Source organism: Stenella coeruleoalba, assembly GCF_951394435.1.
Source record: "Stenella coeruleoalba genome assembly, chromosome: 15".
Lineage (NCBI taxonomy): Eukaryota > Metazoa > Chordata > Mammalia > Artiodactyla > Delphinidae > Stenella > Stenella coeruleoalba.
This window is the reverse complement of record NC_137161.1, coordinates 9,729,985-9,755,932: the sequence shown is the minus strand read 5'-3', so window position 1 is coordinate 9,755,932 and position 25,948 is coordinate 9,729,985. Positions and strand designations below refer to the sequence as shown.

Sequence of the window (25,948 nt, the reverse complement as noted above, 5' to 3'; positions counted from 1 at the left end):
TAAATGAAATGGTTAAGTTTACCCTCCTAAGTTAAGACGATTCTGAACAACTTCCCTAAATGAATCCTTCAGTGCCTCTAACTGAGGCTGAGGAGATTTCTGAAGAAAATCAGATGGGCGCCAGTTATGCCAATGTCTCAACTTGCTGTAGCAGATTAATGTCCCCAGACCTCCCCACCTCCTATCGCTCCCCGTAGCCATGGCCTCTGCCATGTATGTGATTATGCATGCTCTCCCGACAGGGACAGGATGACTTGCCACGACCCCTCATAAAATAGGCTCTATCACGTCATTGGATTTGCCTGATGGTATGTTAACTAGACTTGATACAAGTAATGGCTTGAATGGGTTTGTGAATCGGGGTTTGCTCGCTTGTACCTCTGTCATCCATCGCCAGGAGAAGGTCAATCCTGTCCTACCCGCTGATCCCAGGAGAAGGACGACAGACGTGGAGCACAGCTGGATTGTTGCAGCCAAGGCCAGTGGACAGCCAGCCCACAGCCAGCAGATTCTGAGATTTGTAAGTGAGCCCAGCAAAGACCAGCAGAGTTGCCCAGATGACACCCAGCTGATCCCCAAACATGAACAGAGAAGGCATGTTGTTGTATCCACTGAGGTTCTGTGGGGTTTTTTGTTACACTCCATTATTGTGACAACAGATAACTGATATACCTATTGGCATCGAGAAACAGAGCACTGCCGTAACAGAAGACTAAAATACGTAGCTTCGGGTTTGGGGGGCAGGTAAAGGCTGGAAAAGTGGCAGTGCACACATTTCACGGCAAGCATTTGGGAAAACTGTCACCTGTCGTAACTTAGAAGATAGAAAATGTACCCACTGAATTCTGAACTTGAGCAAAGAGATTCATTAGTTCTAAGCAGAACAGTGAAAGCGTCTTACAAGCTGCATATGATAAGGTCCCACAAGAAAGAGACAAATTCCAAAAAGAACTGGCCATTTTCAAAATGGAATTTAGCGAGAATACAGAAAATCAAAGATGTGCTGGGTTAGATGAAGTTTCCCATCTTCAACCAGCAAAAGATTTTCAAAGTACGACAAAAGCCTGGGAACAAAGATCAAATCCAGGGAACTGATCGCAGAGGGAAGAACGAATGAGAAATGAAGGGTGTAAGCGCAAGGTTCTTTGTCAAAATCTCCAAAAGAATAAAGTTGGTGCCAAGTAAGTCCTCTCAGCTGGACACGGATTCCTAAAAGTCGCACCGGCTTCAACCTACAGAACATTATTTGCCGAAAGTGCTTATAATTGAGTTTAGAGGAAAGGCAAGTCTCCAGAAGAATTATGGGTGTGGCTTTTGGCACACAGATACACAGGAAACTCACAACGTTTTTAAGATAGCTCCATCAGCAAAGCTGTCAGTCTAGACTAAAATAAACCTAAAAAGATCCCAACTTTCGGTAGGCAGGAGGCAGGCTGAGAAAGGTTCTCAAAGGCACATTTTCCACTCCTTTTCAGAAGTGGTTAAGGGAGGTGATGAAAGGCTGCTCCAGGGAGCAGAGTCAAAAAGCACACGGTCGAGTCAACGCCTAATCAAGAAACATTCCCTGTTCCCAGAGTGGGGGGACCTGGAAACACCTGCCCAGAGGGATTTCAGAAATCTGTGCACCAGTGACTGCCAAGCGCCTCCTGTTCTTCCCCTTTGGAACAGGAGGAATATCATAAGTATCCTGGCTGCATTTCACCGCTGCATGCTGGGAGCGTGGGGACAGACAGCTTTGTCTTTTTATTGCAGAAGGCTCTAGGTCAAGAGAAGCCATATCTATACCTGATGGAGACTGCAAGTTCCTGATCCTATGATTGGCTAGACTTGTGTGGGTCTTGGGAGGCCATGAATGCGTCTGCATGTCAGAGAGATGTGAATGATGGTGGGGTGAACTGGTGAATGATGGTTGGTGCAAAAATGGCCTTTGCCATGTAACCCTGGGATGACCTTCCACTGTGGGTGAGTTCAGCCCCACCCGTTGACACCAGGCCCAACCATTTAACTTACTTTAGCCAATGGGATGCAAGCAGAGGCTTGAAATGAGCTTACACATTGGGGCATACTTGTTTTGCCTTCCATGCAGAGGTCTGCCCTTGACACGAGAAGGACAAGCCTGGAGTAGCCCACTGGTCCCAGAGGGAGGCTATGAGACATGTGGGCAGAGCCAGACTGCCCCAGCCAAGGCAAGGAGACAGCCAGCAGATCCCCAGCCAGGGTCAGTGGACACCCAGCCTTTCCCACACATGTGATTAAGCCCAGCCAAGATCAATGGAATGTCTAGCCAACTCCCTGCTGACCTGAAGTACGTGAGCAACAAATGCTTTTATAATATGCTGCTGAGATTTTGTGGTGGTTACACAGTACCACTGTATCGAAAGCGAAGAGACACACTTGCTAAAAGGAAAACATACATCATTTGTTAAGTTACCTACTCAGCTGAGTTTTTTCATCAAGCTGTCTGTCGCATGCTGAACTTCAAAAGACGACTGAAATGCCTAACCATACGTTATGCAGACACTGATTAAAAATGCATTGCTTATATCTATACTTCATTTAGCGCACCTCCTCAAGTAAATACTAGTGAATAGGGTCTAAAGCTACATAAAGATGTGTATAAAGTTATAACCTTGATGTTTTCCCCTATTTTACAGAGAAAGCGACTTCTGAGCAGATGAAAAGCAAAACTGCAAACCACGGGATGAACTAACGTGCCCAGGTCCTTTACTTAGGTTGTGACTCAGTGCTTGAAGGTGCCGGTGATTTAGGCAAGAGGCAGTTGGGAGCGCAGCGTAAGGACCACATGAAGGACGTACCTGTGTGGGACCGGAGGTGTACGGTGAGCTGGCTGGAGTTGCGGCTGGCGTAGGGGCAGATCTGGCATTTGAAGGGCCGCTCGTCGGAATGTATCCGCAGGTGCTTGTTGAGGCTGCTGCTGTCCGCAGCAGCGTAGTCACACGTCTTGCACTTATAGGGCTTCACGCCCGTGTGGCACCGCATGTGGGTCTTCAGCTTATCCTTCCGGCTGAAGCACTTGCTGCAGACTTCACACTTGTGGGGTTTGTCTCCTTCAAACGTGCACACACGGCATCAGGAAACAAGATGAAAAGGGAAAAAGGCTTATTTCCCACTGCCTTATGAAAAGCTTAAGACACAGTCATCCAAGGATATTTAGAACCCCCCCCGCCCCAAAACTACACGGATGACGGGCAAAGAGCTAACGTCTTGGGAGAGGAGGAATTGCTTCTTCTATGTGGTTTATTAGTAGTTTCTAATTTTTCCTACATTGAAGATGAATTCTTTCTTTATCAATTTAAAATAGAAGGCAACTCAAAAATTTTAAAGTACAGCTAAGTAAAATAAGAAACATTGTCTCATACCCATTAGCTCTTTTTTCTTTTTCATAACAGACACACCCTAAAACTCAGAATCTCTAAGTTTTAGTACAGCTCACGTCTGACCAGCCAAAGAATACATTTCTCGGCCTCACTCGCAGCCAGGGGTGATTCTGCGATGAAGTCCTCATTAATCAAATGGCAGAGAAGGTAAATGTGTCCCTTTTGTAAAAGGAAATGGCTTGCCTTTTACTTTTTCTCTTTCCACCTGTCTTGCCAGCTGTTACCAAGACATGAGGGTGAACAAGCAGGTGAGGACAGCATACCTGCAGATGGCGGATACGTAACCTAACGTACTGTAATACAGAGAGAGATCTTAAGTCCCTGGATGATGGGGACAGAGCTGCCTACCTGCCTAGACCACCTGCATACCTCTGGACAGCTACGTGAGACAGACATAAACCCCCACCTTGTGTGAGCTGGTGCTGGGCTGTTTTGCTACAGCAGCTTAAACTGTACTCACTAATGCACATTGTCAACTTGCCACCTGTGAACAACTGCTAATTTTTTGATATCGACTTTTCCAATTATCTTGTATGTGTGTGTGCACATTTTGGGGTAGAAAAACCTTCTTGGCCAACATCAATTTAAACCCTTATTTTTTGGAAGGTACTGTGCCTCTGAATGATTTTACTTAATTCTCTCAACAACTGGGATTAGAACCCAGGACAGTCTTGCTTTCTTAGCCAAATGCAACACTGCCTCTCCACTGACTACTTTCTTGCACTTAAAATAATTTCAATCATTTTCACATCATTAAATTTCTACAACATGATTTTTAAGGCTGAAGTATTATATGTACAATACTGTAAATGTACTATAAATTATTGAACCAATTTCCTACTTGGCCATCGAAAAGAATGAAGTAGACACATGCATACGGACACGGAAAGACATCCAGCGTTAAAGGAGAAACAGAAAGTTGCAGAGAGTGTATATATTATTAACTTAATAAGAGATGGAAAAAGTAAATTGTGCGTTTTTAAGCCTGGTATACACATGCCAAAATTTAAGAATGAGACACACTGGACTATTAAGACTGGTGACTTTTGGGCATGTGTCAGATAAGAAGGATGTGGGCTGTGAGTCAGGATTTTCACTCTTTACTTTACATATCAAACATGTATTTTGGCCAAATCCTAAATAGCTAAGTGCTAAAATCAATTGTCAGCCAAAGTTGGTCACTATCCTCATAGAACAAACATCTGGGATTTAAGAATACATCTAGAAGTATATTAAAGATTGTAATTTTTTTTTTTTTTTTTTGCGGTACGCGGGCCTCTCACTGTTGTGGCCTCTCCCATTGCAGAGCACAGGACGCGCAGGCTCAGCGGCCATGGCTCACGGGCCCAGCCGCTCCGCGGCGTGTGGGATCTTCCCGGACTGGGGCACGAACCCTTGTCCCCCGCATCGGCAGGTGGACTCCCGACCACCGCGCCACCAGGGAAGCCCAAGATTGTAATTTTATTATTAAAAATGTTCACAGTCAAATTAAAAAATCCAGGAACAATAATTTCTCATTACTGACAGCTGCTAAACAGCTTCTGTGGGCACCATCCTGTGTACGTGCAACACCGAGCAGATGCCGGATGTCGGTGGAGCTGGATGGTTTACGGCCAGCTCTGCTGGTAAAGAGCCCCACTCTTGCTGTTCCTGGCCATGAGCTCTTCTCCGAAAGTAACTAAGGTAAGTACACCTTGTCAACTCTCTGACTTGAAGATGTTGACGGAGATGCTGCAGTTATGCAGAAATCATCCTACAAACCCAAGCGTGGCTAACTGTGAGTAGAGGATGCTTCCTGAAGATTTGCAGCGATGGACTCCATGGTGCTGTCCTCACTTACATTTTTATAATGCTTCCCCAGTTATCATGCATAATGACAGCACTTTACTCTTACAATGATGAATATGCTACGTGTGACTGATGGAACTTCAACACAGGGCACCCACCAGGAGAGATTCATTGCTTGTTACATTGAGAATGCTTACCAATACCTAAAACTTAATAACTTCAGATTGTGATAACTAGAAGAAATCCAAATGACAGGACGCCGTGAGGCTGATTAGATATGATGGTGATCCCAGTGCAACAAGGCAATCATTGGCCGTGGCCAAGGAGTATCAGAGATAACTGCTAGATATTTTATCTTCTTTATTTTATCTTCCAGATATTTTATCTGAGGCTAAGTAGCAGAATTTGGGCAATTAGGGATGCCCACGCCAAATTTCAGTGTCCCTCCCTTGTACACGTTGACACTCACTGAATTCATATATGACTGTATCATCTGAATTATGAGCATCTAATACTTCAGGAAAAATAGTCTAAAAGCAATTCCTTCTCCATGCAGAAGGTCTGGGAGACATAAAAATAATACATTAGAGAAAATTAAAATCACCAGAAATAATCACACTTTTCTTTTTCCATGCAATCCTTTTTTTCTCTCCTTTAGAAAAAGTATTTATTAAATTCCCCTTTCAAAATTGCAAAACACACTCAGGTATCCAATGATGCAGTGTAAAGATACATAAATAAAAAGTCACTATTCTCCCCCTCCTTCTTCTGTTTACCAGTCATTACACACACCACAAACACACACACACTTACTTACAGGATCATCTCCTCCAAATGAGAAGAATATGTGCATTTAAATTAATTCTGGCAGATCAATTTCCAAAATGTCTGTACCAGTTCACATTTCCACGTCTAAGTTTTCTCATATCTGTTCCAGCACTGGATTTTATTGCTCTAAACATTTTCTGCCAAAATCACGTGTAGAAAGAGCATCTCGTTTTTATTTCATTTGTGTTTGTATTCCCATGATGACCAGTGAGGTTCTGCATCATATCATGTGTCTGACTTGTCCGGATCCCCAGCTCCCAGCACAGAGAAGGGATGTGTGTGAACCACTTACCCGTGTGGATTTTTAAATGACGCTCCATGTCCTTCATGCCATAGGCAGTCTTGAACTGGCAACCTTAAGAAAAGGCAAGGAAAAATCAATGACAGAGGGAAACACAGTCACTTTAGAATGGAGAAGCCTGGCAGAAACTTCCTTAACCAAGTGATGAAAGTTAATCCCACAGTAATGGGACCAACAGGCATCAGTGTGCTCCTGATACCAGGTACCAAGTACATAATATCTCGTCTGTACTTCCTGCTCAAATTGCTTCACCTACATCTGATCATGAGGAAACATCAGACAAACCCAAAGTGACGAACATTTTATTCAGTATGAAATAACTGGCCTGTGCTTTGCAAAACTGTCAAAGGTCATGAAAGACAAAAGCTTAGGATTAAAGGAAACTAAAGACACATGAAAACTGAATGCAATGTGTATTATGAACTGGATCCTGGACCAGTTTTCCTTTTGATACAGAGGACATTAGTGAGACAACTGGTAAAATCTTAATAAGGTCAGCAGTTTGATAATTGTATGTATAAATGTTAATTTCCTGATATTTATGATTGTACTGTGGTTATATAAAAGAATATTCTTGTTTCTAGGAAATGTACATTGAGGTACTTAGGGGTAAAGGGACATCATGTCTGCAACTTTGGGGGAAATATATGTATATATAGAAAGAACAACAAAGCAAACATAGTATGTTAATATTTGGGAAATCCAGACGAAAGGTACACAGAAATTTTTTGTGCTATTTTTGCAACTATTCCTTAAGTCTGAAATTTTTCTTGCCTTCCCTAAAGGTTTTTTTTTTTTTTTTTTTTTTGCGGTATGTGGGCCTCTCATTGCTGTGGCCTCTCCCATTGCGGAGCACAGGCTCCGGACGTGCAGGCTCAGCGGCCATGGCTCATGGGCCCAGCCACTCCGTGGCATGTGGGATCCTCCCGGACTGGGGCACGAACCCGTGTCCCCTGCATCGGCAGGCGAACTCTCAACCACTGCGCCACCAGGGAAGCCCCCTAAAGGTTTCTTTTTTCTTTTTTTTAAAGTAAGGAAGGAATAATTTTTCTGGATGTCTTCCTAAGTTACAGCACAGACAGAAAAATTCACAGTAATCTTAAATCTTCACTAGTCCCATTCAAAGAAAGGCCCATGGCTATAAAAGTCTTAGAGCCCAGTGCATGGTGACCAGAGACAGTGAGAGACAGGTCGTATGTGATGATGCAAATGCTGTGGGTTGATTTTTTTAAGCCAAGCAGTTTGGAGCACATCTACGTCCAGTTGTCAGGAATTCACGAGTTCGAGTCCTGGACCTGTTAAATGTCACATTCTCTACAAAAGTAGGACAATATGCTGCCTTTACCTGGATAGCAACAGTTAAGCCTCTTCTGAGCAGTTGGGGCTGTGGGCTTTTTGGCTCGTGACTTGGCAGGGAGAGAGATGACAGTGGCTGTCTGGTTTTCGTTGCTTTCTGTGGGCAGATATGTTTGATAGCCATGTTCAAAAACAAATTCTGGAGCTGAAACTAAAAGATATGATGATTATTAATTTTCATAATATGAATACCCAATAGATATTCCCTTTGCCCACCTTCCTTTGTAGAGAATGAACATGTTAATATTGCTTTCCCAGTCTCCCTTGCTGCATAGGAGTGATCATGTGACCCCGTTCTAGCCCATGAGACACTAGAGAACATCTGCTGCAGGGCTTTTGGAAAAGATTTTCTCCCTGACTTGAAGAAAAGGTGGGGGCAGAAAGAGAGGTAGTTGAGGAAAGCTCATTCTTGCTGCCCTGGTTGCCCCACTTTGTCTTTGGACATGCTGGAGTGAGGACGTGATGTCTGGATCTGTGGCAGCCATTCTGTAACCATAAAGGGAGAGCAAGAAAACCAGATGTTGAGCCAGAGCCCGGAAAACCATTCAAATCTAGACTTACTAAATAAAAAAGAAATGTCCCTACCATTTACCAGGTAGGTTTTCTCTTAACTTCAGCCAAAAGCATTACTTTCATAAGCTTTATCACAAAATCCTAACAAACAACTGGAAAGGAACTGATTGAAGGAATTCTGGGCAAAACTACAAATACTCTCTAAACATAAATACTTTTTAACACAAGTACTCCTAAAACAAACAAACAAACCTTGTATTCTTACTGAAATTTTGAGGAAAAAAGAATAAAAAGGAGACCAAACATCTTTATCATCTTTGTCTTTAATCTTGTCATTATAACAGGTATAACAGGCAGTCTCAAATTTCTTTTTTTCAATTATAGTTCTTTTGACTACTTTGTTAATTAAATTTATGGTTTGGGAATATGTATTTTCTTTCTTCCTTTATTACATGTAATCGTCACATGGAGATGTGGCTTCCAATAGGAGTAAATACAACCATGGGGCCTGTTCATTAGATGAACTTGTCAGGCTGATCGGCCCTAATGATGGCTTTGAGAGCCAACGTCATCTTCTGTTTCCAAACCTCAGTCACTGAGGCACCACCTTTGACATTTCTGCCATTGTACTTACAGAGTACACTTCTTTAAATCAACCTGGGCCTGACATTACTCCCTATTTTGGCTTTGCCTGAAGCAGTAATACTCCCTCCACAGGTCTGAGGTGTTAATTACAGTTTCTCTTAAAACAAACATCATCTTTCTTTGAATCTAAGATGTTATAGACTGTAAGATGCAGCATTATTTTACACACAATAAATTTTTAAAAGTTGCCTATTCAACACATTATAATGCAATGTTTTCATATTCCTTAGGTATTTATATATGTATAGATATTCCTTAGACATTTTATAGTATTCGTTGAATGAATTTTTTTAGATTTCTTTGGATACTTGACAGGAAACTCAGGTTCCTGACCTGTACTCCTTGGGCACCTTTGGCAATGACAACTTCATTCCAATGCATGTCAAAGAATAGCTGGGTTCTATCAGTATTTGGTATTTGAGCAAAATCATGGTTTCCATTTTCCTCAATTGAAATATGTCGGGGGAAGTGGCTTTTGTTTAAAGCTGGCCGAAAGAGTCTGACAAACTCATGTTCCATCTTCACACCAAGTCTCTTTGATGCTTTAACCAACCACACCTGCCTCTTGTTGAGATGTTTCATCTACTCTGCGGGATTAGCTATTGCTCCTGCTTCCTCTGCTCTGCTTGGTTCTCAAAGCATGGTCCCCAGCCAGCAGCGCTGGACTTACCTAGGAACTCGCTACAAAGGCAATTCTCGGGCCCCGCCCCCACCTACTGAATGAGAAACTCTCAGGTGGACCCAGCGATCTCACAAGCTGCCCACGTGATTCTGATACAGGCCTAAGTTTGAGAACCACTGGTGTAAGGGATCCTTTTCCAGGCATCTCAGCAGCAAACCTTAACCCGGCTTTGTCTAGTTGAGGGACTCCATCTTTCTTGGTTGTTGCTTTGCAAAAACTACAGTTGTTCCTCCAGCAACAAATATTTGCTTCATTAATATCAAACTGACCCGCTGCTACTGTTTCCAGATCTTTCTGGGCACAGTTACTTTTCATCTTCTATCTGAATCATCCTGCAACATCGCAGAAGACATTTCAAACAGCAATTAAACCCAACAAATGTAGCGCCAAAAAATGCACACAACTCTGCCAAAGTGACCAAAAAAGTGATCAATGACAATGCAATCAAGGTTTCCCAGCGCGCGAAGACAATTTTCTGGTGACTGCCTCTTGGCTGGCAGCTACCTCCTTGATTCCAAGGTGCACCCCCATTTCAGATGTTACAATGTATCTTTGAACTGATAAAAGTCTAGGTTCAGCTACTTCCTAGGTGTGGGACCTCAGGCCAGTCACATGACTTCTTTAAGCCTCCGTTTTCTTGCCTGTAAGTGGGGATAATCACTGTGCCCACTTCATAAGGTTATTGCAAAGTTTCATGAGAGCATCAGTAGCACAGGATATGTCCACAGCTGAGTCTTAATAAATGTGAGTTACTACCCTTGAGCAGAACTGGGCATCAAACTTTCAACAGGAATATGATCAAGACTCAGGGAGACCAACTGCCTTCGTTTGCCTGGGACTGAGGGTTCCCCGGGATACAGGACCTTCAGTGCTAAAACGAGGATGGCTGTTCACGCTACCATGACTTCCCAACTTTCTGCTCTACCACTTTTTGAACAAAAAAGGCTGGAAGACGCTGGGGTGGGGAGGGGTTGTGACAGTGGCCAGGCCCTCCCTACGGCTCAGCTCAGCTGTGGAGTCCGTAACCCTCCTGGGGAGGTAAGTGCTGGGTCCTGAATGATCCTGAGCCTGGGATTCCCGCCCTCCAGGGAGATCGATGGGGCTTCGTCCCCTAACTGTCCACCTGCCCCTCCACCGTAAGCCTCAGCATCCCTTTCGTGGTGAGTCACGGCAAAGTGGAAACACGAGAGTATTCTGGATAGTAACCCCTTCTCAGAAATATGGTTTGCAAATATTTTCTCCCGTCCAGTAGGTTGCCTTTACGTTCTGCTGGTTGTTTCCTTAGATGCACAGAAGTTCGATGCAGTCCCACGTGCCCATTTTTGCCTTTGTTGCCTGTGCTTTTTGTGTCTTGGGGGAGGCGGCAGGAAGCATAGGGAGTCAGGCACCCCAATGCAGGGATCATTTGGTGGGGGGGGGGTCCCTTGTCTGTCTTCAGATTTGGCATAAATAGTGGCAGTGGCCTTGGGGAATCTGAGTGTCCAGCAGAAGTGAAGGCAGCAGGGTCAACCCCAAGCACCCAGGTCTGCTGAGGGGGGAACTGCTTCCAGCAGAGGCATGACCTATCCCCAGGGGAGAATGTTCTCAATGGCTCTTATAATCAAGTCCAGTGCTTAGTGAGATGAGCTCCCCCAGCCCTCCCCCAACAACCCCCAGCAGCTCACAGCCTCACACCGGCCTTTGGTTTTGTTTTTGCCCCCGGGGCTCTCCCTGGCTTGCCCGTGTGCCCAGGTGCGTATCTGAAACACGCGGTTTGTTCTATGCAGTCCTGGTCTGTAGCAGGAGCACCTTGGGTGTTCAGTTATTCACTCATGTTGTTGCTTAAAAAGTAAGAATGTCTCATGAATTTCACAGGGAACCAAAATCTCTCTCTGTGGTTGGGATCCACTGGTGTCCTAGATCCGCTGGGCTCACATGGGCCAACTGTAGCTCCTCCCACAAAACTGTTCTTCAAATAGCTGAAGATTCCACGTCTCCCAAGCCACTTTGCTTCTCGCTTCTCTTCTTTGACTTAAAAACTCCATTTTTAAAAACCTTTTCTCTTTTTTAAAATTAAAAATGTATTATTTTTTCAAAACAACAGTAAACACCAATGGTAGAAGATCTAGGGAGTACAGAAAAGTGTAGAGAAGAAAACCTGCCCAGTGCTGTCCCCATATTGCAGTATACCCCCTTGCATGATATGCTCATTAGATACTGTACTTTTTCCCCAAAGTACTTATCTCTACTGTAGTTAAATAGTTATTTGGGAAAGTATTTAATGACCATCCTCTCCTCCTTTGGTTGGATGAGCCAGGTGAGGACAACACCTGTTTCTCTCCATCACTGTTTCCCAGAACCTCACACAGACGCTGGCAGTGCAGGGGCTCAGAGAACATTGGTTGAATTAATGATGGACCAAATGACTAACGTAGCCTTTTTACATAGATTTTAAAAGTATAAAACTGGAGTCATGGCTTAAATTGTTTTGTATTCTTTTCTTTTTTATTAAACAATTAAGCAATTTTATTAAACAATTTTGCTATGTGAAAGCATTCGGCCACGTTATCATCCACCCAAAACACAATTTCTTATGGCTACATAATACGCCATCATGTTGGTTGTCACAGTTAAATTGACCTTTCCCCCGTTTTGGACAATGAGTTGGTTTTTAGGTGTTCACCTTTATAAATAATACCTATCCAAAAATTTTAACTTATCTCTAGTTTCTCTCGATACCTTCCTGTAAGCTGAAGAACCAGGTCAAAATGGAATGGTCATTTTATTGCTTGGTGATTCATAATTATGAGATCCTTCCAGAAAATCTAAATCAATGTACATTCTCCCCTTCACCTTGGCTATCACACAGACTATTTGACAGGACAAAATGAGATCATTTTAGTTTAATTTGCGTTTCATTAATAATTGGTGAAGATGAATCTCTTTTCCACCATATTTTATTCATTCATATACCTTCTTTATGAACTGCCTATTCATGCTATTAGCTCTTTTTTTTCTATTGAATTTTTACGTTTTTCTCATTGACTTATAAATGATCTTTACAGATTTATTTATTTATGGCTGCGTTGGGTCTTCACTGCTGCGCGCGGGCTTCCTCTAGTTGCGGTGAGTGGGGGCTACTCTTCGTTGCGGTGCGTGAGCTTCTCATTGCGGTGGCTTCTCTTGTTGCGGAGCACAGGCTCTAGGTATGCAGGCTTCAGTAGTTGTAGCTCGTGGGCTCAGTAGTTGCAATACGTGGGCTCTGGAGGGCAGGCTCAGTAGTTGTGGTGTGCAGGCTCAGTAGTTGTGGCTTGCGGGCTCTAGAGCACAGGCTCAGTAGTTGTGACACCCGGGCTTAGTCGCTCCGCGGCACGTGGGATCTTCCTGGACCAGGGATCAAACCCGTGTCCCCTGCATTGGCAGGTCGATTCTTATCCACTAAGTCACTGGGGAAGACCCGATCTTTACAGATTAAGGAAATTGCTTCATTGTCATGTCGTCAAATCTATCGTTTGTTTGTTCCTGTTTCTTCCAGTATAGGCCATGCTTATTAGGACTCACACTTAGGGGTCTTGATTCAAATGCAAACTCAGAATTCACCTGCTGGGAGAAAAATCCACCTCTCTCTGTAAGGAAAAGTCTTCTCATGTTCTTCCAAAGGGTTTTCCTGAATGTGGTCCACACCTGCCCCAGCACATCAGCCCATCTGTCCCCCGTCCCAAGGGTGACCCTCACCCCCTCTCTCTGCCGCAGCTGATTGGTTAGGAAGCAGACACCTGCACAAACGCTGGACCAATCAGACCCCCTTGCCCTGGAATTAGGAATTGGGGCGAAGATACGCGGCTTGACGTGGACTTTCATTCTGAAAAAAGAAGCACCTACGTGCCTGACACTGCCACTGAAAGATTTCCATCCTTTCTTGTCTTTCTCCTCCTGGTCCAGTGGTTCTCAAAATTGATCATGTACCAAAGATTCTGATGCCGAGATCTAGGTATAGTCTGGGTATATTTATAGCTGATTTTTAACAAGTTTTCCACGTAATTCTTCTGCATACCAGCTTTGAGAACTCCTGCTCTAGACTATTCTAACAGGGTAGTGGCAGGAGTGTGGCTGTCCAGAGGGGCCTCGGGATTGGATTCCACTGCTAAGCCCCTCCTCCTTGTCCCTTGCTGGCCTGGCTTCTTCCAAGACAGTGGAACGGGGCATCTTAGCCAATGGGATCTAGAATTTCTGGAGAAGCATTTCCTCTCTGGTAAAGCGAAGCTGCCCCTTTCCCCATCCATGGGCAGGGCTGAGTGAAGACTTGAGGCTGAAAGCAGCAGCAGCAGCCCCCTTGTGGCCATGAGGAGGACTACTGCCGAGGACAGCAAGAAGATGCAAAGACCCTGGGGTCTGCCCTGCCGTTCTTGTCCTGAGGTAAGGAATGTTTTACAATCCAGCCCTCTTGTAGTTTAGTGCTGTTAAGAGCAACCGAAAGCATCTGAACTGACCCAAGCCCTCACTGGCTGGTCCAGATTCCCAGGACCCTGCTCAGACCCACCCAGATGGTACGCTTAAGGGAGGGGGCTGGGTGTCTGCATTTTTCACCAAAGCTCCATGTGGTTCTTTTGAGAAACACTGCAATGAGGACTTTCCTAAGGGGTGATGTGGTGCAGTCAAGTGCAGACTCCTCGGCCAGGTAGCCTGGCTTTCAGGCCCTATTCTGCCCCTTTCTGGCTCTGTCACCTTGGTCAAGGTATTTAATTCCTCTGTGCTTTAGTTCATTATGGGTAAAATGGGGATAATAATTCTTAGTACCTAATTTATGTTGTGAAAAGTTAATTTTTAAAATGAAACGTAAAATTTAAATTCATAACAATTTAAGTCGTGAAAAACTACTTCATATATAGAGTACTTAAAAAGTGCATGGCGGGCTTCCCTGGTGGTGCAGTGGTTAAGAATCCGCCTGCCAATGCAGGGGACACGGGTTCAAGCCCTGGCCCGGGAAGTTCCCACATGCCGCGAAGCAACGAAGCCCGTGCACAACTACTGAGCCTGTGCTCTAGAGCCTGCGAGCCACAACTACTGAGCCCCCGTGCCACAACTACTGAAGCCCACGTGCCTAGAGCCCGTGCTTGGCAACAAGAGAAGCCACCACGATGAGAAGCCCGTGCACCACAACGAAGAGTACCCCCGTTCGTTGCAACTAGAAAAAGCCCACGTGCAGCAATGAAGACCCAATGCGGCTAAGTATTAAAAAAAAAAAGTACACGGCACATAATGAGCAGTACATGAGAATTAGCTATTATTATTATTGCCAGATTCTCCCGGCAAATCATTACATCGTTTGCCTTACTAATTACTCACACGCTCGGCAACCTTCAACGGCTCCCCAGCTTCTTCACAATAAAGGCCAGATCAAAGCAGGGCTGCTACCCCATACTCCCCGTGTCATCTCCTGCCACTGTTATCAGATCTCGCCTTCAGAAGCAAGATCAGCTTCTCCACCTCCAGACCACCAGGAGGAAGTGCCCCCCCATCTTCCTCCCCAAGGCAGGTGAGGTTTTCAAGGCCTATTATACATTCAATCTCACTCATCATTTCTTCCCTTGGCTTTCCCCGCTGGGACCAATCTACTCCATGAACTCTCTGCACAAGGCTGTACTTGTCACAGATGGCTGGGTTTGTATGTCTTACAACTAAATTCTCCTCCCCTCCCTGATGAGCTTGGAATTCTCCACGGGAAGCATCTCCATTATCTCGGCTCCAGCATCTGGCACACGACAGCCCCAGAGCTGCCCTCACGGGGCCCTGATGATGGGGCAGGTGCCATGCCATGAAGTTCATGCACATTTAATGAAGTTAATCCTTACAGCTGCCCTTTCCTGCATTCATTTGGTAACTGTTTTACTGAGTGCCTAGGATGTGCCAGGCCTGGTGCTGGGTGGCAGGAAAACAAGACTGATTAGTTCCTGCTCCAGGGAGATTTACAGTCTAGTAAACTAGATATTAAACTACTAGTTGGGGGCCCACAAGCCAAACTGAGCCCTCAGAATTTTTTTTTAAGGCTTTCAAAATCAACTAGGTGGGTTTCCCTAGGTCAATGACCTCTGGCCAAAGACCACCAGGGACACACCTGTAGTTGGATAGGTTGATTAGTCATTATAACGAAGGAAACCTCATACCACGTGAGCCGTGGAGGGTCTCAGTAAGAGGGTGTTAGAAAGGACCTAAAGAGTATTAGAGGTTTGGGGCTCATGTTAGATGATTTTGGGGGGACAGTTCACGGAAGCCTGCGTTGGAGGCTGTCAGGAGGTGGGGACAAGTCTATGATTTGGTATCTTAGCGACTATTACTGAGAAGCACAGAAGGTAAAGCCGTAGTAGGTAAAGCAGCAGTGTCACTCAGCTCAGTGGGGGAGGAGGGATGTCTGGTATCCCGTGGCTCAGGTGTGATGACAGAGGGGTTCTGTCTTCATCCTGTCCCACCACAGTCAGAGTGGCCCTGTCTCCTGCAGACATTCTGTGAACCTGTTTGCGTTCACCAGGAGAACAGCACGACCCACCAGCGAGAGTCAGCCCAGCTCCCAGCAACACCAAGGCCCAGCTGATGCTGCCTCCTGGCTCTCAGGGGCTGCTTTCCTCCTCCTCTGCTTATTGTCCAAAGGCCCGCCCACGCTCCATCACAGTGGATCCGCTGTTGCATTTGCTGCCACTGCCTGATCCCCAGGAGCACCTGAATTTACTTTTCTGGCTAAAGACCGCTTGTTACGAAATAACAAATTAATTGCAACTGTGATATGTGTTAGGTGAGGAAGCAGTGATGAACCTAACCTTAGGGGTGGGGGGCCGTGGAGGGGAGGGAGAAATCATAGGTAGCTTCTAGGTGGAGGTGACTTTTAACCTGGGACCTAAAAAAGTGGGAATTAAGCAAGAGAATTAGGGAAGGGAATTAAGAAGAACCTAACCTTAGGGGTGGGGGGCGGTGGGGGGGAGGGAGAAATCATAGGTAGCTTCTAGGTGGAGGTGACTTTTAACCTGGGACCTAAAAAAGTGGGAATTAAGCAAGAGAATTAGGGAAGGGAATTAAGAAGAACCTAACCTTAGGGGTGGGGGGCGGTGGGGGGGAGGGAGAAATCATAGGTAGCTTCTAGGTGGAGGTGACTTTTAACCTGGGACCTAAAAAAGTGGGAATTAAGCAAGAGAATTAGGGAAGGGAATTAAGAAGAGGTGGGAAAGATCATTCTAGGTCCAGTGATAATTCAACTCATATTGGCTGGGGGCTTGCCATGAGCCAGGCCCTGTGCAAAATTTTCCGTGTGCTGTTTCATTTAATTGTCACAGCCCCTGATTGGGTAAGTAATGAGAGCTAACCCTGACAGCTCTAAGTGTCTTCCATGTAGGTGCCCACGGCAGCCCGGCTGGGACCCTCTGAGGTTGAGAACCACCATCACTTCCATTTTACAGCTGGGGAAACGAAGACACTGAAACCCTAAGTCACCTGCCCAAGGTTACCTGGTTAGCAAGTGATGCAGCTGGGATTTGAACCCAGGCAGTCTGGCTCAGGACCTTAGACTCTTCACTACCAAATTCTGTAGCCTTTCTATTTATTCTTGTCCCCACTTTAAAAACGAGACACCAGGAGCTATTATAATTTGCATCGGTCACACAGCTCCTAAGGCCCTGTGCAGCCAAGACCAAACTTGGGGACCGGACTCCAAAGCCCCAGGATTTTAAGCCGTGAACTTAGAAAATGCACATAGAATGCTAATTTTTTTTTTTTTTTTTTTTTTTGCCAGCATCAATATCTAATTTTACTGCTTTTATAGAAAAGTTCTTAAATTAACTGCCAAACTGTAGGCAGCTTTCAAAGCTAGCAGAGAATAAACTTTACTTTACATCCAACTATTACTGGGCTGAGACAAGACATAGGAGCTGAGTGAGGGAGGGTTTCGTTCAATCAAGGACTGAAGAGGGACAAAATGCCCAGGACAATAACTGGGTGTGGGTATCTGGAGGAATCTGCCAGGGTGAGGGGTCAGACTGTGACTTAGGGCAGTGAGCGACCCTCCAACTGGGTCGAGGCCCAGAATCCCCCAGGTGCTTGTTAAAAATGCAGATGCGTAAGCCTCAGCGATTCGGGTTCAGAGGTGCAGCCCAGGCACCAGTATCTTTAACAAGCTCCCCTGGGATCCTGGTCCATAGGTAGGTCTGGAAACTGCGGCTATGCAACGTTGAAGCCCAAACCTGGGGGAAGTTGGGCCCAGAAAACCAAACTAGTGTTAAAGAAAGGGAAAAAAAGCAAGATTCTGCTTGTTTTGTGGCAGAAATGCACGCGCAGTCAGGGAGAGCAGATGGATCCGGCAGAGACTCGGTATCCTGCAAATCTCACCCCACGCGTTAATCTCTGCATGAATAAAAGCGGTCGTTTATTGAGATACTGTCCCAGGTCCTTTACGTGGATTACTGCAGAGTCCTCACAATAACCCAATGATATTAGGTATGAATTAGGAACCTAATTCTACTACCTAATAGTATTAAGAACCATTATAACCCCTTTCTACAGATGAGGAAAATTAAGCAAAGTAAGCGACTTGTCCACAGGCCAGGATGGCAGACTGGGATAAATGTCCAGCAGTCCGTCTCTGGAGCTTGGAGCTCCTGTCAACTCTGTGCAGTAGGTACCACCATGAGCTGGGCACAAAGAGGGCTCCAGGCCTGGCCTGAGCGTACAGGGCAGTTGGCAAAACTGAGGCATGGCCAGAGTGAATGGCGGCAGGGTAGTGGAAATGCTGAGAGGAGGGTGAACATCTCTGAGCAAAGAACTAGGACAAAAGAAGGGGCAGTTATTTGGTGTGGGGTCAGCTTCACTGATAGATGTGAGATTTGGGCAACTGTGCGTTCACTCCACAAAGAATATGGTGCCGGGGATCCACGGTGAACACGAGGGGTGCAGCTCCTGACTTCATGGTGCTTAAGGTTCAGCGATGGGACAGACCTTGAAGTTTGTTCTGCAAATAATCATTTAAGTACTGGGACTTGACCTGGTCTGGGAGAACCGTGCGCATGCATGTGTGTTGTCAAAGAGGGGCTCTTTGAGGAAATGCCTTTAAGCCCAGCTCTGACACACACATAAGAATTGAGTCAGTTCCAGGCAGAGGGAACAACACATACAAAGGCTCCCAGGCTTGAGGAAATGTGGCACATTTGGAAAACAGAAAGGACATCATCAAGGCTATTGCAATTCAGAGGGGAGGGGAATGTCCTGAGATGAGCCAGATCCTCTGTGTGCAGTCTGTCATGAACCTTAAAGTTTTGAGGTTGAGCTGGTGTCAGGCAGGCAGGAAAGGTATTTTAGGCAGAGGGAACAGCATAAGCAAAGGCTCGGAACCCAGAAGGATGCAATGGCCACCAATAAAGTGTAGGCCTTGAGGTCTCCTCACACTGGGGCCTTGTGTCCCAGGCTTCACACCCAGTGTGTGGGGTTACTGGGAGTTTGTGTTTGAGGATAGGGAACCCAACACGGAGTCTTCAGGGAGAAGACCACGAGGGTAAGGGCCAAAGCACTTAAGTCCCAGGACCGTCTTGAACCTGTGGTGGGACCCTGGCCATGCCTCATACCCACGTGCAGCATTACTTTGTCCAGCTGTAAAATGAGAAGGTTGTACCGGGCTCATCTCTAAGGTGGTTTTCAGTTTTAACATTTTCTTGGTGACTTCCTTTAAAATGAGAATTAAAATAAATTCGGGAGAAAGTGGGAAGACCTCAAGGTAATCCTACTAAAGTTTGTGAGGTGATCAATTATATTTCAATGCTTAAGGAATTCAGCAGAAACATTATTTTGGAGGCATTAAGGAAACAACCACAAAATTTTGCTTGTTGCTGAAAAATTCAGACACCACACCAATGTACAACTGATAGGGCGAAAGTTGGTACCCCCACTTCAGATGTTCTCCACACCTCAGCTCCAGATTAACTGCTTGCAAAACATTGAGAACAAGTCAGAAGCTGTTGGTGTGCTCAACCAGGCTCACAGACGTATCCTGTTTGGCCAACAAAGTTTTAAAATTTCGGAAGTTTTACATTTTTCAGTTTCTCAGAAAAACCCAAATATGACTGGATCCAAAGAGCAGCTTTCTCTACTTTACCACAGTCCTCACCATTCCCTAATGCCTTATGCACAGCTTACTTCTCTCGTTAACATTACTCGCTTCATTCCTGTTCTAGCAGCTTTCCGTGAATATAATACTATGTATGTATGCATATATATGCTTTTTTACACTTCCCTTGGGAATCTGTGTCTGTACAGAGATCTAGCTTCTCTTTTCAATGCTAAGTCACGTTCCACTGTCTGAATTTATTCATCTAATAAATTACTAGATTACTATTCACTATTCATCTCTGGTATTTATTCATCTAATTTCCTCTTGACATATACATACAAAGGTTCCATTTTCTTTACAGTATATAAGTTAAGCAAATACCCATGTACATTTGTTTATCAAGTTTTATAGGATAAATACCTAGAAGTGCGCTTACTGGGTAAACATGTTTCTGTACATTTTAAAATTTAGAAGACTTTAAATGTAAGATTTAAAGATTGAAAGATATCACAAAATTGCCCAGTTTATATGAATTTACATCTCCAGAAAGTAAAGGAAAGCAGTATTTGATTTGCATTTCTTTAACTACTAAGGCAATGGAGCATCCTTTTATGTTTAGTGGCTCTTGAATATCATCTGCTGCCCTTTGCTGACTTTTCCGCTTGGTTCTTTTATTGAATTTTAGGAGTTCTTTATATATGAGGGACACTAGGCCTTAGTCACACACGTGCTGCTATTTTTTCCCCAGTTGTCTTTAGACATTTTTATACATTGTTTTTCCTTTGGAAAAATGGTAGCTTTATTTACAACCTCATCACATGATTCTTTTTCTTTTGGGGGAGGGATCCCACAACCTGTCTTCCTTGGCAGGCACAGTATTAATAAATATAATTTTTAACTTAAAAATTGGAATGCCTTTAGCTAACAAATACATTTTCCATTTCCCCACTGGATCCAGCAGTGTGTCTACCAACTATCTCAAAAATGGCTTACTTGCTATTTTTAAAGTAATCTGTCTGGTCCCGTAAGGCAGATTATATAGGTATAAGGATAGGGGTGTGTGTGTGTGTGTGTGTGTGTGTGTGTGTGTGTGTGTGTGTTTGGGTCTGTGTGTGTGTGTGTGTGTGTGTGTGTGTGTGTGTGTTTGGGTCTGTGTGTGTGTGTGTGTGTGTTTGGGTCTGTGTGTGTGTGTGTGTGTGTGTTTGGGTCTCTGTGTGTGTGTGTGTGTGTGTGTGTGTTTGGGTCTGTGTGTGTGTGTGTGTCTGTGTGTGTGTGTGTGTGTTTGGGTCTGTGTGTGTGTGTATGTGTGTGTGTTTGGGTCTCTGTGTGTGTGTGTGTGTGTGTGTTTGGGTCTCTGTGTGTGTGTGGGTCTGTGTGTGTGTGGGGGGGTCTCTGTGTGTGTGTGTGTGTCTCTGTGTGTGTGTGTGTGTTTGGGTCTCTGTGTGTGTGTGTGTGTGTGTGTCTGTGTGTTTGGGTCTGTGTGTGTGTGTGTGTGTGTGTGTGTGTGGGTCTGTGTGTGTGTGTGTGTGTGTGTGGGTCTCTGTGTGTGTGTGTGTGTGTGTGTGTGTGTGTTTGGGTCTCTGTGTGTGTGTGTGTTTGGGTCTCTGTGTGTGTGTGTGTTTGGGTCTCTGTGTGTGTGTGTGTGTGTGTGTGTGTGTGTGAGTGCGTTTGGGTCTCTGTGTGTGTGTGTGTCTGTGTGTCTGTGTGTGTGTGTGTGGGTCTCTGTGTGTGTGTGTGTGTGTGTGTCTCTGTGTGTGTGTGTGTGTGTGTGTGTGGGTTTCTGTGTGTGTGTGTGTGTGTGTGTGTCTCTGTGTGTGTATAATTTTTACTCTAGAACTTTTGCAGTTTCATGCTGCACATTTAAATTTTACATTCATTTGCAATTTATTTTGGACACAACCAAGAACTAGGATGAACTTTTCTGTTTTCCTGGTTGGTAGCACAAGGGAGGGGAGGCATCAATGCCTGTTTATAGATTTAAAAACTAAAAAAAAAAAAATTTAAACATTGTTTTTTTGTCCCTTTAGACAAATAATGCAAATTCAGGAATCACACACATACTCCCACCACCCCAAATTACCACCTTTTCCTTTTTACCATTTCCTGCGAGTATTTTTTTCGTAGTATATAGGTTTTTGTTTTAGAAACGTGTTTTTTGTCTGTTTGTTTTGTTTACCACATGACAACAATTTATAACTGCTACCACTTAATGTTTTAACCTAGCGGTTCCCAAACCTGGCTGGGCAGCTGGCTTCCCAGTGGAGCTTGTTAAAAATAATGAATCAGCAACCCTAGGGGGTTGGCCCTGAGTATCTATATTTTTAACAAGTTCTGTGGAGGCGTTCGGGACATAGCCAGGCCAACTCTAAGTGACTCCCCCATCCCCCAGCCATACCTGTGATCGTCTGGGTCTCAGAGGTGATGGTTCGTGTGGTGGTCTGAGTCTGGGTGACAGGCACCGTTTCCTCTGATACAAACTGTACCGTGCTGGGCGCCGCCCCAGATGTGCCGGTCAGCTGGCAGCCACTCTGCTTGTGAGCTACAAAGGCGTCCAGGTTGTTAAACTGCTGCTTGCAGATGCCGCAGATGTGGATGTCGGGAGTCAGCTCAACCAGCACTGTTGTGCCACCTGGAACTCCATGGGACATAGGGGAAGTCACAGATTAATTCCAAACAGCTTGAAATTACAACACAAACCAGATTCATGGTAAAAAAAAAAAAAAGGGCATGGCGGCAGACATAGCTAGTTGCTGGCCCAATATCTATTCCATTCCCCTCTTCTTGCAAACAGAATCCCAGTTCTGCCCTAGCAGCAACGTACCCAGACCCAAGTGATGCTCCTGGTCATTGCCTACAGGGGCACTAGTGGTATTTTATGTGAGAAGGTTCTCCAATGTGCAGGGCTACCCTACACGTCAAAGGACCAGCAGCCATCTCCTACCCCAACTAAAAGGTAGTCGTACTTCCCAGTCATTATGAAAACTAATGCCCCCACTATTCCAACCCCCTATCCCATTATGAGAACCACTAGTCTAAATAATCTTGGTCCACTACATACTTGGGAACCCCTCCAGCACAATGCTGGAGGAGCTTCTGGGAAAAGTGTGGCTTTCATGATAAAAAGGGATCTGACATGGTTAACACTGTCCACCTCTTCTTCTGGCCTTGAATGCAGATGTGATGCCAGGGCCTTCTGCAGCCACACTATAACCATGAGATAAATGCTAAGATCTCTACAAAAGCTTACTTCACGGATCCCCTGAATCAACCTTGGAATCAACCAATTCTAGACTTCTCATTAGGCCAGTATAGTTCAGTTTTGTTACTTGTAACCAAAATTCATTCCTAACTGACAGAGGCGTTATTTCACAACAGTAATAATACAAAGAGTTAATACTGTATTAACATTTGCAAAGCACTTACCACAGTCCTGGCACTATATTAGAAAGTGCTATATAAATGTTTGTTAAATAAAGAAATACAATTAATAAGTCTCTAACCAATATGACTACCTTTTTATTTTAAAAAATTTCTTTGCCTTATTACAAGGAAACTCAGGTTTATAACAGAAAATTTGGAAGAGAAGAAGCAAGGAGGGCTATCACTCACAATCTTTCCACCCACGCATACCATGAACATTACAAAATATTTTCTTCCATTCATTTTCAGTTAAAAATTATTTAAGATCCTAGTGCATTGTAAATTAATCTTTTTCCCACATGCTATCACACAAGCATTGTGCTATATCACTAAAATCTCTATAAAATAATTATTTAATGACAACACATTATTCCATGTTTTCCAAGCCTCATAATTTCTCAGTAGCTATAAGATTTGTATATTATTCCCAATTTTCCCCAGTCTAAACAGTACGAGAACTACCTTTGTACACATATGGTTGGCATCCATGCATCATAATCTTTTTTGGAAAATTTATAAAATATTTGCTTTACGTCCAATTTCCCCCTTCCAACCAAGACAAGACATCTCTGTGCAGAAATACAATTTGGTTGACTTGCTATGAAGAGATCCTCTGGGCTGAGCATGGTAATGTTTTATAAGCCATCTTGCAAACACCGAAATCAATGGATGGAAGGAATGGACACTTTTCTTCTCCTCTGGAACACTGCCTTCCTGTAGCTACTAAGGTGCCCAAGCTAAGAGGAAGACAAGGAATCAAGAGATGTAGTGATTGCATCGCTGAGGATTCCTTAATGATCAAATAGTACTGATACCCAGGAAGAAATGGGGAGAAGTTTCTGCTTCATATGATGGTTATGAGGATTAAATGAGATGGTGCTTGTAAAAGGCCAGCACAGGGATCCCCTCCCCCAGCATGTCACCTGGTTAGGTTATTACTGAGGTGCCCTATTTGAATTTGAAAGTATCCCCTCCGAAAATCTGTATTAATTGAGACCCAGTAACAAACAACGGGCACAATTTGTGCGTATCACCAACAAAAAGAATTCCTTTATCTTTGCAAAGTTCTCCAAACCTGTCTCCACATCAGAATAAGGGGGCGGGCCGGGGGTGGGGGGTTGTTTAAATATGGCCACGTCTGAGCTCCACTTCGGAGATACTGAGTCATAATGGTGGTGGGCTGAATGCGGGCTGAGGTTTCGGGAAATCTGCGCTTTTCACAAGTTATGCATGGAATACACAGTGAAGTTTGGAAACCAATGTCTCCAAACTTGTAAACAGTAACAGCAAACAAGCTAAACGCTTACTAGGTGCCAGGGGTTCTCAAACTTTATGTGCATCAGAATCGCCCAGGATAAGGCCGCCCTCCTCCCCTCAAGCCCACCCCGCCACCTGATGGGTGGGGCGCAAAGAGCTTTTCTTTTCTTTTTTTTTTTTTGTCCTTTTTTCTTTTTTTAAGTAATCGCTCGAGCTCCCAGGTGGCTGGTTTGCGCTCAGTCCCTGGTCCACACTTTGGGAAACAATGCTCCGGGCGAAACCATGGACTTGAAAAAGGCTGTCTTCAACAAGAAAATTAAAATGAACCCCAAACTCAAAACGACCACGGCCCCGTTCCCCATTCAGATCTCCACCTTTAATGTGGAAAAGGCTTCGCAGTAAGCCGGCAGACCTTGTGAAAGTCCCCGAGCCCCAGACTTCCAGAATTTGGGGCCGCCGAGACAGAAGTTTTCCCATCAGCGTTGCCGCGGTTACCCCGAATCTACCTCCAAACTCCGCCGGGGGGCGGGGAATGCCCCAAGGGGGTGACGACTGTCTGAACGGCACGCCCTCCCCCACGATTCCCTTCCAAGAGATCTCCGGAGGCTGGAGAACGCCCCCGCCCCCGCGCCGGCTTGGGGCCCCCCCGCCAGCCCTCTCCGGCGCCTCCCGCACGGCGCGCCCGCCGCGGTCCCCGAGACGCCGGTTCCAGGCCGTCACCCTGATTTCGGGGCCCCGGGCCTGCTAGCTGCGTCGCAGACGTGCTTGGGCCCGGGCCCCGGAGCGCGCACTGGGCCCCGGAGCGCGCGCTGCGCCCGGAAAAGCACTTACTTTGCACCGAGCCCGGGAAGCTCTCGCCCTCGCTGCTCGCGTTCATGGCCGCAGACTGGGAGGTCCCCGGCCGGCCGGGGTGCCAGGGTAGGGGGGCGCGGGTCTACATGGTGCAAGGACTTTTCCTTTTATTTTTCCACACCCCCCAGCCTTCCTTCTCCCAACTCTGCGAGGCGGGGAGGACGGATGTAAAGCAAGCTCCACTTCCGCTGCCTAGAGGGCGCTGGCCGGGCTCGGCCGCCCCAACCTGCCTTTGCATCAGCGGCTCCCGGGGGAAGCAGCGGTCCAATCCCGATGCCCGGGCCGCTAGGCCCTGCACCCGCGGAATCCCCCGGGAGCCGGATGGCGCACACGCGTCTCCGCGGGTTGGGCGACCACGGGCGGCGAGGGATGCGCACCCCGGGCTGCGGCAGCCGGCGCCCAGCTCACACCCCTGCGGTCTGGGCCGGCGCGTTTGGCCTCCCCGGCTCTGGCGCCTTTGCACCTGCAGCCCTGGGCGTCTGGTCCCCACTGTGGCCGGGCAGCCGTGTCGCCCCCGGGTCGCCCGGGTGGTTTGCAGAGAAGACCGAATCGGGTTGCAGTTGGGTGGGTGCGCGGGGCGCCGCGGGCTTGGGGTGAACCCCGGCTGAGCGTCAGCGCCCGGCAAATCAGCAGAGCGCTGGGCGGGTCCCCTGCCCAGCTAATGAAATAAAGAGGACCGTGATCACGTGCCTGAGTAACAACTGGGATCAATCGCTGTAAGCTCCCTGCTCGGGGGTCTGCCAACTTTTTTATGCATCACAGTCACCTGGAGAGCTTGTTAGGACGGAGACTGCTGGGCCCACCCCAGAGTTTCTGACTCAGTGCGTCTAGGGTGAGGGCCGAGGATG

The 25,948-nt window shown here is 45.8% G+C and overlaps 1 protein-coding gene across 5 annotated transcripts in view; it reads right to left on the bottom strand.

Annotated features, from left to right (window-relative positions):
* The window catches only part of ZFP64 (ZFP64 zinc finger protein), an 80,032-nt gene extending 54,452 nt beyond the window's left edge, over nt 1–25,580 (bottom strand). For 2 of the 5 annotated variants that reach the window (XM_079945252.1, XM_079945248.1), the window contains exons 1-5: nt 25,080–25,580; nt 21,967–22,206; nt 7,661–7,822; nt 6,307–6,369; nt 2,817–3,068 (exon numbers count right to left, since the gene is read on the bottom strand). In XM_079945252.1, the coding sequence (XP_079801378.1) occupies nt 2,817–3,068; nt 6,307–6,369; nt 7,661–7,822; nt 21,967–22,206; nt 25,080–25,125 (763 nt within the window). In that variant the 5' untranslated portion in view covers nt 25,126–25,580. Of the gene's footprint in view, nt 1–2,816; nt 3,069–6,306; nt 6,370–7,660; nt 7,823–21,966; nt 22,207–23,453; nt 23,729–25,079 lie in introns of all 5 variants that reach the window. The other 3 variants (XM_079945250.1, XM_079945251.1, XM_079945249.1) reach the window with 3 other exon arrangements.
* Between the last annotated feature and the right edge of the window lie 368 nt (nt 25,581–25,948).